Here is a 14,658-nt window from a genome sequence, read left to right as displayed (position 1 = left end):
CTTCTTCCTAATGGACTTGTGTTACTTTATTGTCCAACTTAGAAGGTGCATTTCCACTCTCACTATATTAACTTGTTAAACTTGAAGGCGCCAATAAGTCTGCTTTTAAATATAGGTGCTCTTTCTCAGTACACCCTGCATAGAAGGGAGAGCCAGCTGAACAAGAAAAAAGGAAAACATGGGGCACATTTTAGGAATGACAATAATGCTGATGCAGTTTTCCTCCTTGGGGATCATGGAGATGGTTGAGATTAAGCTCAATGAGATGCTGAACAAGTAGCCACATGCTAGAAGCAGAGAGGAAGTTAAGGAATCGCAAAGAAAATCTAGCAGAATTTGGGTTAGGTCCCCTCTTACTATTAGCAACTTCAAAACAACAGTTTTATTCCAGACCAGGAGGAATCTGAATGGATGGGCCATGTTTGATCGGCTGAAAATCAGTGACAAAGATGTATTTCTGAACAAGTCAAGCTCAAACACAAAGAAATGATTACATTTGTGCAGAACAAACAACACAAAACTATGGTAATAGTATCAGATTATTCCTAATAAGGATTATTCTCTGCCTATTTCTCTAATTCTTAAGACAAATTTTAAGCGATTTAAAACTTAATAGTACTGTCATTCTCAACAAACGGACATATTTTTGGTTAACCGGGATTTTGAGGGCTCCAGATGTCAAAGACGCCTTTGGAAGTTTAATAAAAGCTCAACAGTTTAATGAAATGTTGCAATAAATCCTGAATGAGGTTGTCATTATCAATTAATGTAAGGATTACCATAGAACGAAACAACAACAAACTGTGTCTGTCCTGCGAGAGCTCCAAAAAGCATGACAAATCAAAATGCCCTGAGAACAGCCAGGGGCCAAGACATGACCCTTGTGTGGCACTTGCGGTTTCCTATGCCGGGTGTTTGTCTGTAGCTGGATTGTTTTTAGACAGAACCCAGAGGAGCTGGCTTTTTGCTGCGAGCCTCGGCCGTAGAGAAACCTCACAAAGGTCCTCTGTTTTCATCACACAAAAAGCAAATTGGGAATTTCACCGTGAGCATCTCTCTCCCTCAGGCGGCTGTATCGATGCCCTTTAGTACAGTAAATTTTTTACACCTTCATGTAAAACGGAAGCTCCCCATTGGTTAAAGTCACACTCCACTCTCCGCCTTCTTTACCCTGGTTTCCCGGGCAACCATGTCAGGGTGGAGAAAAAGAGCAAATCATGTGAGGGCAAAGCATCTTTCTCTCCATCTCCCCCCCTCTGTCTCTCTCTTCCTCTCTCTCTCTCTCTCTTACTGTCATTCTCTCCGTCTCAGTGTGCGTACGTATAAAAGCGTCTCGGAGCTTTCACCTCAGTCTGAGCTCTCTGTGGCTTTGCGGGGCAGGCGGGCGCAGGACTCAGGCACGCCACCAAAGGGCATCCCTCTGAGCCATTTCTTTGACCTTCCCTCTCTGTTTTCCCCGCCGCCCCCCAGTTCCTTCTCCTCCCTCCGATGTGTCGCGGGTTTCCCCCCTCTCCTCCTCACCTTTCCTCTCACTGAACGTCTTCGCTCTGCCTAGACGGTGGCTGCATCGATGCAAAATGGGTTGTGGCAATTCCTCAGCCACCAGCACCTCAGGAGGGGGTGAGTGTTTTAGGAATCTCTGTGTGGATGTGTCAGTCAGGGGTGTGATGGCTGATTGGTGAGCGAGAGGCTTTCACCGTCTCTGTGGGAAGGAGGAGAAGGTGTTTTGGGGGTAGATGAAGTCTGCCGGGGTAACGCTTGCGCTCAGGAGCGCATCTTTGTGGGTGCATGCTGGTTACTTGACTTTATTCATGAAAACATCTTCTGCCCTATCTAAAAATCTTTCTTGCTCCATATTAATGACAAGAAATTAAAAGAAATTTACAGAATCCTTCTTGCATTTTACAATAATGTTCACATTTAAGAGTTAATACCCTAAAGACGCAGATGCCGAGTCCAGTTTGGCAAAATCCCTAATCTAAGACTCGACTGCATCTCTAAAAACATCTTGACTTTCACACAGTTGCAACATCTGGGCATTCCTTTTTAGTTTGTCTGTTTTCTTCCGTCGCCGTCTTGCTTTCCAAGGAAATACTGACATTCACTCATCCTTGTCTCCCCACTTGACGGATACCGAGGGTGTCCTGAACGCAGGCACCTCTGAAATACTAAATCAACTCCTGACTTTGAGTCGTAAAACCTGAACGACACGGTGTGAACGGAGGATATTCTCTTATCAAATAGTTTTTCTAACCCTCACCCATCTTATCTCCCCCTAGCACATCTCACTCACTTGGCTCAGACTGTTTTAAATTACACCTGAGAAAATCTCCAGGGTCACACACGGTGTGTGTGCTGGTACGCACACATACCAGCAATATTGTCTCGGTAATAATTAGTTTGAAGTATCTGCAGAATTACCTCACCAGCACCACTGCCCATTAAAGCAGCGTAATGGGTGTGTTTGTGCTTGTGCAAACGCGTGTGTGCTTGCAGGTACCTAATCAGTGCTTGCCAGGCGTGTTGACGTAGCAGCCTGGTCCAAATGTGATCCACGCTGAGGTTCCATGGCCTGTAAACAACACCTAAGTACCTCCCTCTGGGCTGGACCCTGTTTGTCAGTGACAGGCGGACGACTTCGGTCGGCCTCATCCATTTTTTATTGACTTGGTCTCAGAGGTCAGCGATCAGAAGAGTGTCAAGGACGTGTGTGTCATCCTGTCACGCTGACAAATTGGGAATTGAAGCGGCTCTCATTTGTCCACGCCAGCTGACGCCAGGCCTGTGTCTAAGGACAAAATTAAAGCAACTAGCTGGATATTTCTGTCAGACCAATCAAACTCACTTTATATATAGTTATATATATTGGCTTTATTGTTGTAGATTGTTGCATAATCAAGAAAAAAAAACACCCATACAAAAGTTACCTTTTGGTTTGGTTTTGGGCGGTACTGAGGCACTTTGTAAACACTCAGAGCTCCTTTGATTACATTTTCTTGCTGTTTGTCTCAGTGCAGGCTAATGATGAAATTCGTCCTTCAGTTTTGTTTTCAGCACAGCTGCAGCAATATGTCTGCGCTTCATTTAAAAACCCTCCACGCAGTTCACAAAAATAATAAAACACTGAAGCAGTTTGTGAGGAAGACCAGGGAAGGCTGGAATGGCCAGATTTCATTATCAGCAATCACTTTGAGTCAAGTTGTCATAAGAAAACATTCAAAAGCAGCTCACAAATTACAATACCAACAACAAAAAAAACATTATTTCTGAAATTTATTTCAAAAGGTGAAGCTCATTCATTTCAAACTATTTTCATTCAGTCAAGAATTTCACAAAAGATAACAAAGCAACTTAAAAAATGTCAGTTTTGAAAAAAGTATTTATTTTTATATATTGAAAAATTGCATGTGGAGAGTTGTTTACACTCCTAAACTCTAATAATAAGTGGAAAAATATTCATAGGCATGACAGCAAATATATGCTCCTCACAATTGCTGACCAGCTTTTGGGTTGTTTCCACAAGTATTTTTGCAATTGTTGAATCTCTGAGCCTTCTTGGCATCTCCCTAATCTTTAACCCAGATTATTCAGTCTGAAGATGTTGGGTAAAGTCAAATATTGCAGGGAACCCTTGTAGTCCATATCCTGTGTTTGGTTTCACTTAAATCTGTGTCACCAGATTCACCTTATGAATCTCTCAAATTCTTTAAAGGACTTTGTATCATAATCCTTCAGTGGCTCACAGGTTATCAGGTTGCTTCTGTACTTTTTTCTTCCACATTTGTTTCTTCTACTCCCTCGTCGAGTTCACTCAAATGACCGCGCTATATGTCACATTGTTCAACTCAAGCCTTGTGTGCGCAGATGCGCAGCCTCGGATATGAATGAGCTTTTGTCGAGGGCACTGAAAAGGCCTCTTTGTCACGTTAGCGGACTAGAAACCTTTGCAGATCTCTACATAGATCGAAATATTTCCCATGTTTTTCTGCTTCGTTTTCTATGATTTCACATTAGTTTGATGCTTCCAGGATTAGTTTCGCACAAGTACAGATAAAAATTGGTTGAAGGGCAATCCTAGTCATGTCTTTCTACACTGTTGGATGGAGCTATGCGTACAGTACGAAGGGAAGGGGGTCAAATTACCCTCCAGCTTAACTTCATCACTGTAGAGCCTGTGCATCAGGAATGAAGAAATGCTAATTGGCTCATCTAGGAGTTAAACAGCCTTGAGCTTTTTACTGGTGTCACTGGAACTGAGGCTTCTTGTGCTGCTCTCCATATACTGTAGGTTCTTTGACAGTGGAGCTGAAAACCAAAAGCAATTTTAAGCTACATAAGCAACATCAGGACTCTAAACTGAATTGAATAAAAGTTTCAACGGCTTCAAGGCCAAAGACAAATAAAAAAAAAAAAAAATGATCACACTGTTCAATTCAATGTTTACTTATTAGCAACAAAATCATCAAAAGCCACTTAATGAGACAAATACGTCCAGTTCATATCCAGTCATATAGTTGAATTTGGAGCCAATTGGATACAGTTCAGTTGAAATGCAATACTTATGCAATACAGTCATAAAAGGTTAATTATTTAATTGGTAATATTATGAAGACACCTCTAGCAGCGCATCTTTAGCTGTTCTCTGTGCTGACCAGAAGACTGGAAGGAGACACACGCGGTAAAAAAGAAGCACATAAAACACTGAGTCAGGAGTTCTTTCTAGGGAAAAGAGAAAAAAAGAGAGAAGATGTGGTTTATAGTTGCAATATCAGTGGCACTCTCCAGGAAAGAAATGCAGCTGAACTAAGAGGCACTATGACAGAATTATTCCTATAGAAGAAAAACAAACAAAATGAGCAAATATATTTAATTTAATCAATTTTTTAAAGTTGCTTTCCACTATAAAGAGATGCTAAAAGCACTGAAATACAAGTACTTTTAAAAGGAAAACAAAGTAAGTACAAATGACAGCATTATCTTCTTCACTCGGTCCACTCAGAAAGAAGAGACAGGTAAAACTAAAATACCACCAGAACATATTTTCTATGCAGAAGAAAGAAGAGAGTGCACATACTTAATGTTTGCAAGATTTCTTTCAAATACACTGTGTGGGAGAGAGGCACAGCTAAGCTGAAGGACTGAGCTGGGAGTACTTTCTACATGGAAGAAAAACACAGAGAACACACATTCTTAAAAGAAACAATACGTCTGTATGTGGCTCCAACCAAAACAAGTTTTTTTTGTCTGCGTTTTGTCCTGAATGTCATTAGAATGTAATATACTTGTTTCTGTAAAAAATAAAAATAAAATAAGAGCAGCTGCTCTGAGCTGAGTTGCTGTGTTTCTTTATCCATCCATCCATCCATTTTCTGTTCACCCTTGTCCCTAATGGGGTCGGGAGGGTTGCTGGTGCCCATCTCCAGCTACGTTCCGGGCGAGAGGCGGGGTACACCCTGGACAGGTCGCCAGTCTGTCGCAGGGCAACACAGAGACATACAGGACAAACAACCATGCACACACACACTCACACCTAGGGAGAATTTAGAGAAACCAATTGACCTGACAGTCATGTTTTTGGACTGTGGGAGGAAGCCGGAGTACCCGGAGAGAACCCACGTATGCACAGGGAGAACATGCAAACTCCATGCAGAAAGACCCCGGCCGGGAATCGAACCCAGGACCTTCTTGCTGCAAGACAACAGTGCTACCAACTGCGCCACTGTGCAGCCCGTGTTTCTTTATGTCTGCTGAAATACTGAGCAAAAATTTATTGCACAACAACTCATTACCTTCAGCAGCCATCTTGAATGCTTTAATAACTGTAGCCTTAAGACGCACCGTCACATTATCTAATCAAAGCCCTAATTCGACAGGACTCGCTTCATTTCGACAGATTTCGCATGAAGCTGTCTTAATGATTGAGGTCGTGATGACTTTTGCTCAGTGACGGCGCATCGTCATCATGCTTGATGTAACTTTTAGAAGATGGCGTATAGTGTGGCAGTAAAGAGCTGGGGATGGTCAGTGAAGATGCTCAACGGAGACATTTGATGATTTTTATTGGTTATTTCTTTATTCATGAGAGTGACAAGGATTTCTACAGATGACTACAATCTAGGCACCACCTAGAATAAAAGGCTTTTCCAGCTCTGTGTAGTTATTGTCTGTATTTCAATGAACCTTCACAACCCAAAGGTTTTCACAGCAGAAATAAAAAGGTTTACATTCACCCTTAATGAAGTGAGTCTACTGCCAGCATCCTATTATTGTCTGTCCTTGATTCAGTGATTCTAAACACAGAAATTAAAAGTTAGTAATAAAACATCCTTCCTCCATTCCTCCATGGGTTAAATCTTGTTCGTTTGTTTTCTGTTCTCAGGGCCAGCAGAATCCTCCAAAGATGTGTAAGTACACCAGTCATTTTGAAGAATTTGAGAAATTCATAAAGCTTTGCAAGACATAAGTCAAAGCTAAAATGAAGTTTCTGGTAAAATAGTTAAATATAGTTAATAATTAAAATAGTTGCCTTCAAGTTTTTAACATTTTGTCACCTTACAAATGTCAACTTTTAGTGTTTTATTGGATGCTAAATGTTGATACGTGATACATCAACACCAAGAAGTGCAATAATTGTGAAACAGAACATAAATTATGCATGGTTTTCAAAAAGAAGGTTTGTGTTGAAAGAAAGGCATAACTAGTTTCATTCAAAGTCTGATGCAAAATACAGGTGCATTTCAATAAATTAGAATATTACTGAAAAGTTTATTTCAGTAACTCATTTTACAAAGTGAAACATATTATATAGTCTACTTGCAAACTGCTTGCAAACCTCTATTTCTATTAATTATGATGATTTTAGTAGTACTTCTCAGAAAACAGCCTTGGTGGGTCCCAGAAAGCTATTTATCCATCAATTTTTTTGTCAGTGTTAAACTGAGAATCAAACATGTAAGACTCAACCATAAGAATAACCATAGGAATACATGACTGCTACTATTGACCTGGTGAGGATTAAGATTTCGAGTAAAAAATAGATTAATTCACTACAACAGGGATACATTTACAAGCATGTGTGTCTACTTTGTACCCTAAATCAGCATGCATGTTTCCTGGTAGCCATTTGAGCAGCCAGGTTAAGCCCTTGAGAGCTGACTGAAGAGTGTTAACTAATCAGAGCTTCCTAAAACTGAACACATCAAAATATCACAAACATATGTAGACCCAGGGGCGCCGTATAGGAAAAGGGAAAAGTTATGACAATTCTAAGGACTCCTGACCAACAGGGGGCCCCTGACCAACAGGGGGCCCTCCACAATTTATTTATTTATTTTCTGTTCATAGAAATGTAAAAAAAATTGGGGCCCTGTCAATTACAAAATTAATCATATTGCATTCTTGCAGATTGTTTTTAGCAGTAAAAATCAAATGTTGCCCCTTCCAGACCAAAAAGCAGAAATCCATATTTGCTCTGAACCCTCCTGGATCTGCATGAAATGGTTCGTTCCTGCTTGAAGCGCTTGACGGTGACAGTGTTCGGCAGCAGACAGTAGAAAACAAGAAGGACTGTGGTTGTTACTATGCTACTAAGAAAAAATTATAAAATCAGGTTTTCAAAAAAAAAAAAAAAAAAGAAATAGAGAGCGAGAGAGAAAAAGGCAAGAGTGTTAATTTATAATCCAGTTTTTCTCCAAGAGACTGTGTGAGATTATAAACTATTTAGCATAGTTAGCTTAGCTACAGACTGCTTGCCTCCATTTTACTAGCATTTAATGAATTAAGGAAAAAAATTACCAAGATATTCATATATTGAACTTGTCCCTGTACCTTTTACCACTTAACAACAGGTGAGTCAGTCAGCAGCAGCTCTAACCCACGTCCCTCCTGACTCGTCCTCTGCTAAGTGAAATTAAAGCTGCAGTATGCAACTTTTCTAAAAAATATATTCTTTCACTTATTTGTTAAAACTGTCATTATGTTGTGACAGTATGGTATGAAAGATAATCTGTGAAAAATCTATTTCCTCTGCTTTCTCAAAGTGCTAGAAACAACCAGTCAGTGGTAGGAGAGTTTTATCAATCATCCCTATCCTGTAGCTAGCGTAGCCTGTTGTAAATGCTCAGTCTAGTTAGCATTGCTACCAATGATGGCAGATAAATATTTTTCCTGTAATAAATTGTTTTTCCACCATTATCACATTTAGCAGTGAGTGGATGAAGTTGATTGACAGCACTAAGACCCTCCTACTGGTTCTGATTGGTTGTTTTGGTCAGAACGTTGCATTTCTTTATCCAGTCATAGTAGTTCAGGGAGGAGGTGGAGGAGATTGATTGTTTTCACAGATTATCTGTCTCATAACAAACTGTCACGACATGGTGACAGCTTTAACAAATATGGAGAAAACATATTTTTTTATTAAAGTTATGAACTGCAGCTTGAATAAAATGTAACTACATAGCATTTTTTGAGAAGTCTGGATTGCTTTATGTATATTTTGCATGTTGCTTTTGACTGTTGCTCGTGGGGAGAGACATTTCAGTAAACTAAAACTAATAGAAAAATTTAAGCAACCTACTTGCATACTGTATGCAGACTGTTGTATGTAAAATTCATTAGCAGTAAATATTGTGCTAATTATCAGTATTGGACCAAAGAAAGCAAGGCAGTTGCAAGCTTTTAAAATTGTGACGCTTTTGATGGGTCAGATAGACTCAAAAAATTGTAACAGCAGCTGCGTGGGGGCCCCAATTAAATTTTTTGTCAGGGGCCCCAAGATTCCTGGTGGCGCCCCGGTGTAGACCACACTCATTCTGTCACATACAGACAAACTCTTTATCTATCTACCACAATGCCCATCAAAAGAATTTCCTAACCCATTTCTCCTTACCTTGATTTCATCCTTTACTTTACCAATCAAGCAGAGTAAGCATGCTAGGTCAAGTCTTTAGGGACCCACAGGGTGGAATCCCAGCAGTCTACTTTAGTGCCTACTGAGTTCCTTCCAAGATGAAAACATGCGCACACTCGCATTTTATGCTTAAAAGAAAAGAATCTGCAAACAGAACAGCCTCCAAGCTGAGTATTTTTGCTGTTTTGTCCGCGGCGCAGCTTCATGTGAGCTCTGCGACAACAACATGCTGCAAGCAGCTGATTGTTCAATAACCTCAGCTGAAACGATAATTGCCAATTCCATGTGCCGCATCATCATCAGCTGCTGCCACCGGGGAATGATCCGTATTCCCTGCAGCTCGCTGTAAATGTTCCGCAGCGCAGCTGAAACAAAACACACCCTGGAGTCCAGTGGCTGCTTCTTCTCAGAGCTTCAGATGTTTCTGTGCTGGGCTCTGAACGCTGACCTAACCTGTGATTCTTCTCTCAATCAGGACAGAAGATCCCTTGGCAGACGATGAGAAAAGAAGGTATTCTGTTGACGCTTCTGAGGTTTTTGGTTGCCATGTTGCTTTTTGTAAAACAGTCAGTATTTTGCAAGAACAGTAACCAACATCTGCCAGTAAGGTAGATACTATATTAAAGAAAACGTATTCATATTCCTTGAACTTCCTTTTATTTTGTCTCATTTCAACCTGTTAACTTTGGATACTTTCACCACTATGTTTCACAGTGGGTGTGTGGTGGGTTCAGCGTGTTTTTCGGTGTTCAAAATAATGCCAACAACATGTAGGCAAGAAAGTTGAATTTAAGTTTTCCATGTGAACAGAGCATATTCTTCGACATGTTTGCCATGTCTCCTTCATGGCTTCTTGCGAACTGCAAACAGGACTTCTTCTTCTCCTGACTCTGATTGTAGATTCAGGGATTTTGAAGTCAATCTGTTTCACATAACCTCATTTAAATTAACATAGTAGAGATTTAATTCATGCTCTCCTTGCTACATTTTTCACTTTATGTGGACAATCATTTCTTGGTAGGTTTGCCATTATGTTATACTTTTTCTACTTCCATATGATGGATTGAACAGAGCTCTGTAAAATGTTTAAAGCTCAGAAAATGGTTTTGTAACCCAACTGTGCTTTGAACGGCTCAATGACACCTTCTCTGACTATAAAATAAGCTGAAGACAAAAGTGTGTAATATTCTCAGGATTGTTGAAATGTAACATTTTTCTTCCATTTTTTTCCAGTCTTTTGATTCTAAAACCAAATCTGATAAAGGTCGAGAGAATTTTGCAAGGGACTGAAATTTCTTAAGAGTTGAAACTCAAAGAAAATAAATTCTACGAACATATTATTATTAGCCAAATTTAATCTGATTGTTTCTACTCAAAATCTAACTGACAAATTATGTTGCACTAACATAATTTCTTCTCCTGTCCTCTCAGGAATTATGGCGGTGTGTATGTGGGTCTGCCTGCGGACCTGACCACAGTAGCTGCTAGTCAGTCTAAATCCACACGGAAAGGTGAACATCTGCTGCAGACGTTCTAATTTTAAACAACTTTGACATTGAAGTGTATTTTTGAGGCACATCTGAACACAGATGCTTGATAATCTCCATCAGATGAGCTGCAGCAACATGCAAAGCAGCCACTCACCTCATTGTCAGGGTCCAAAATTGGATCCGTTAAAAGAAAAATATGCCAACCTTGAAAATGTTCATGCTATTTATTAGCTCTGTTTGCAAAGTGGACAGTGAAACTGATTCAATTCAAGAAGCAGCAATGTACTGGTAAATCATAATGCAGGATTTAATGCGGGTATTTTTCTTCTTTAATTTACGTTTTTTGTGCCATTTTACTTGTCCTTGCTGAAGTTTAATAAAACCGATAGTAATTTGAGACGTATCATTTCCTATTTTAACTGATCTTTATCAGTTTTGACAAAGAGATGCAGAAAGATCAAAGATGGTAAAAGATTCAAAATGTCAATGTCCCTACAAATAACTTGTTGCTGTGTATTTTTCTTCTTCTTACAGACTAGCAGCTACAGAATGGAGTTCAAAACAGGTACCTGAAAAAACAATAATGCAGCTTATTTGGCTGTTTCTTTTTTTTTCCCAAAATGACCCAGAACCAAAAATGTTCATTACCTCAACATTTTCTCTGTTTAAATATTTCTAATGGGACCACTGACAATATTTATACCAGATGTTGACCATAAAAGAACCCCCCCAACAAAAAACAACAACTATGGAAACAATCTGGTTATGGATTTATTGGAATGAGAACTGGATAAACTTACAGAAATGCATTTCCTGGTAAGGACAAGTTCAAGAAGTGACCATTTAAATTAAGATTAGAAATGCATATGCTAAAGAAAAATATGTATTTTGTTATAATTCAATGTTTGAATAATACGTTTACATAAAATGATGTTAAGTTGTAAGAGTAATTAATAAGAATGTATATTCATTATCTGAAATTTATTTTATGAAACCACTTCATGGCCATGTGTTGCAGTACAGCTTGAATTTGTTTTGTAGCTCGGCCTTACCCATAATTCAGTGGGCGGGGCAACAACACGAAGGGTCTGAAGGGACTTGTTGTGCCGGTTAACCAATCAGATATCACCGTGTCTGATGAGCCACAATGACAAGTGAAACATGTAAATAATGCTAGAACAATTATTTGTCATTTCATGTGACTAACTGAAGTCTTAATCACAGATTTAAATATTTAGTTATTTATTCAATTAATTATCTACCAGGTATTGTATCTAATGTAATCATGACAGTTTAATCACATATATAAAAAGTTATTTGGTAACACTTTATTTGACAGACTGACATAACACTGTCATGAACATGACATAACACCTGTTCTGAACAATGAAGGAGTCCTTATGAATGTCTATGACTGTTGTCATGAAGTGTCATTCGGAAAATTATGACACTTTAATGAGTTGAATTAAAAGTGCCAACTTTGCATTAAAAGTGTCATTATTTACCAAATATTTCAAAGTTGGCAATTTTAAAGGACTTTCAATGCAACTTTGCATTAAAGTGTCGGTATTTACTGAATGTGTCTTCATGACAACAGTCAGACATTCATAAAGACTCCTTCATGTTCATGACACGTCATGTTTATCACAGTGTCACGTCAGTCTTATGCACATCCCGTCAAATAAAGTGTTACTAAATTATTTCAATGGATTGTGTTCATTTTTGCTCTAAATAATAATAAAAAAAAACTAACTCAAAAACTGTTGACTTTTAAATTGTTTGGTCTCAACAGGACCCTACAGTTGAGTCACCCAGAGACTGTCACGTTACAAGCAGAGAGCATCTCGCCGCTCTGATTCTGGTAGAAAATGGACTAAATAAGGACTTTCAGAGTCACACTGAGCAAAAGACAGGAACTAGCAGAGCGGCAGAAGATGGAGTGATGTTTGGATGCGTACGGCATCAGTCACCGCCCTTTATCCTTGAGAACAAAAGACGAAGAAAGAGGAATCCCAGACAGGCGCCCCACGCTACGAGTAGCAGCTGAAGGTGGTATCAATGGACCCCCCCCCCACCCCTCTCTCCCTCTCAGGAAATGATGGAGGATACAGCCAACTTCACAACTGAATGAGTGGGAATCACACAATCTCCCCAAACTCCCTTGGCAATAATACTTTCTGCTAATAATATCACTATAGTGCATAAATGTTTAATTGCAAGTAGACTGAACGTGTCACTGGTGATGAAAATAGAATTTATTGCAATCAAGGACCTGCTGTTGCATCAGGAAAGAGAGATATTATTCTCAATAATCACTCTGAGAGCTGAAATGAAGCTTGTTTTACACGATGTTCCGGATGTGGTCACCTGACCCATTCCAGGCAACGATTTTATGTATTTGTCGTGCTTATTCTCCCTTCAGCATTTTTTCTTTTTTGCTCAAAAAAAAAGCTCAGAATATAGTACCTTTAAAGCCCAAATGGGAGATTTTCTTAAGATTTTCATAAGCTGAACTGTCAACTTCTTTTCTCACATCACAGCATAAATGTAGATTTGCAAAAACAGCTTAATCTTGGAAGAGATTGAAAGGAAGCAGCTTAAAAAGAAACATAGAAATGATGAATCGGTCTTCAATCCTCCCCACATGCTATATAGCTGAACTCCATGTTGTTTGTGTCAGTGTGTAATCTTTGAAAGAAAATGTGTGTTGAATTGTGCAATTTTCTGTCTGTCAACAAACACCACAAGAGAAGATGAACATTAAGTTTTCATTGAAGTACAGCTTATATTGTGATATTTACTGTGCCTTGCGGAGACGTTCCCACCCCTTACACTTCTCCACATTTTGTCACGTAGCCACAAACACCAGTGGATTTTATTGAGATTTTCTGTGATTATCCAACACAAAGTGGTGCACTGTTGCGAAAAGAAAAATCATGCATGCTTTTCAAGTTCTTTTATAGATTAAAACTGGAAAATTATGTTGATCCATCACATAAAATCCTAATAAAACACATCAAATTTTGTGGTTACATCATGAGAAAATGTGGGAACGTTCAAGAGACAGGGATACTTTATCAAAGTTTTTAAAACTCTTTGTACCCTTTATATTTGCAAATTATTGACTACTGAATCAAGTCATGTTTCATTCTGTTAAGCAGCATGTCGAAAATGTGCAAAAATGTTTGATCAGTACGGGGGTTAAAAAAAAAAAGAATCTGGAAATGAACTCAAGAAGAATCTAAAGAAAATCTATTTGGACTTGCTAACAGCACAAGTGAGTAAAGATTTCCAATGAAGAAAGATGGAAATCCATCTAGTCTGGACTTTTGTGATGTACTTACAGTCTGTACAGGTTCTTTGTACTCCGCTCTTTGCCTAATGGGATTTTCTCCAACACCTCTGCAAACCCTGAACAAGGATAAAAGAATATTGAAAAGGAATAAACTGAATGAATTTGTAATGCTTCTCTGTGGCTTTAGGACAATATCCCTAGCTGAATATCAAGTCAAGAATTAATTTTTTGCAGACATCTTGTAGCTTTTGAAATAACCAAAAGCTACAAATAAATGCATTTGCTTTTACTGCCAAGGTCAACATAATAATTTTACACTCAAGGCATTAACTCCTTAAAATGACAGACCAGTTAATAAATACAGATATATTTTCTGTTTTGATTCTTAAGTCCATACTAGAAAATAGTTATGAACAAAGTAGCACTGGTAAATTATTTACTTTGATTTAGTTAAACATAATCAATCACAATATAAATTTAATAAGAATAGGAAACTTAATGTATTTAAAGGGGAAAAAACAATAAATCAAGATGGAAAATATTTACATCATTAACCAAAAACTATAAATTACATTTACTACCAATTCTATTTCTTTAAAATGAACTAAAGAAAAATACAACAAGCAACTTATCAGTGCAATGGTTATATATTGTTATTAAATTTTAAGAATCTAAGATAGATGCTCTCTTTATAAATAATTTTATGGCGTAATTTAAGATTATAACCTCACTGTGAGATATTGTACATAAGTGTCAAGGAAGGAACAGGAAGTGCTGCGTAGTAATGGATGTAAAGTAGTAATGCTACACACGCATGTAGGTGGCGGTATGCACCTGAAACTCGCTTGCCAGCCGCCATAATAAAGAAGAAGAAGAAGAAGAAGAAGCAGCAGCAGCAGCAGCAGCGCTACGTTGGCCACTCTCATACGCCTCTCCTGAATGTCAATAACGCCACCTTGGAAATT

At 38.7% G+C, this 14,658-nt stretch overlaps 1 protein-coding gene across 1 annotated transcript; it reads left to right on the top strand.

The window, feature by feature from the left end:
* Positions 1-1,238: 1,238 nt before the first annotated feature.
* c25h12orf75 (chromosome 25 C12orf75 homolog) lies at positions 1,239-13,861 on the top strand. Its single transcript, XM_028003703.1, has 6 exons — positions 1,239-1,620; positions 6,380-6,404; positions 9,384-9,419; positions 10,340-10,419; positions 10,933-10,963; positions 12,191-13,861. The coding sequence occupies exons 1-5, from the start codon at positions 1,578-1,580 to the stop codon at positions 10,935-10,937; spliced, it is 189 nt and encodes a 62-aa protein (XP_027859504.1). The 5' UTR covers positions 1,239-1,577; the 3' UTR covers positions 10,938-10,963; positions 12,191-13,861.
* The last annotated feature ends 797 nt before the right edge of the window (positions 13,862-14,658 follow it).

This window comes from Xiphophorus couchianus, chromosome 2 (assembly GCF_001444195.1).
Source record: "Xiphophorus couchianus chromosome 2, X_couchianus-1.0, whole genome shotgun sequence".
Classification (NCBI taxonomy): Eukaryota; Metazoa; Chordata; class Actinopteri; order Cyprinodontiformes; family Poeciliidae; genus Xiphophorus; species Xiphophorus couchianus.
The sequence above is the reverse complement of the archived record's forward strand: the minus strand, read 5'-3'. Positions and strand labels throughout refer to the sequence as shown.

What these genes read in the sequence shown, in the direction of transcription:
- c25h12orf75 (XM_028003703.1), top strand. Translation starts at nt 1,578, where the DNA reads ATGGGTTGTGGCAATTCCTCAGCCACCAGCACCTCAGGAGGGG. An exon ending in GCAGAATCCTCCAAAGATGT is followed by an intron (nt 6,405 to 9,383) that starts GTAAGTACACCA and finishes TCTCTCAATCAG; the next exon opens with GACAGAAGATCCCTTGGCAG. An exon ending in GCAGACGATGAGAAAAGAAG is followed by an intron (nt 9,420 to 10,339) that starts GTATTCTGTTGA and finishes CTGTCCTCTCAG; the next exon opens with GAATTATGGCGGTGTGTATG.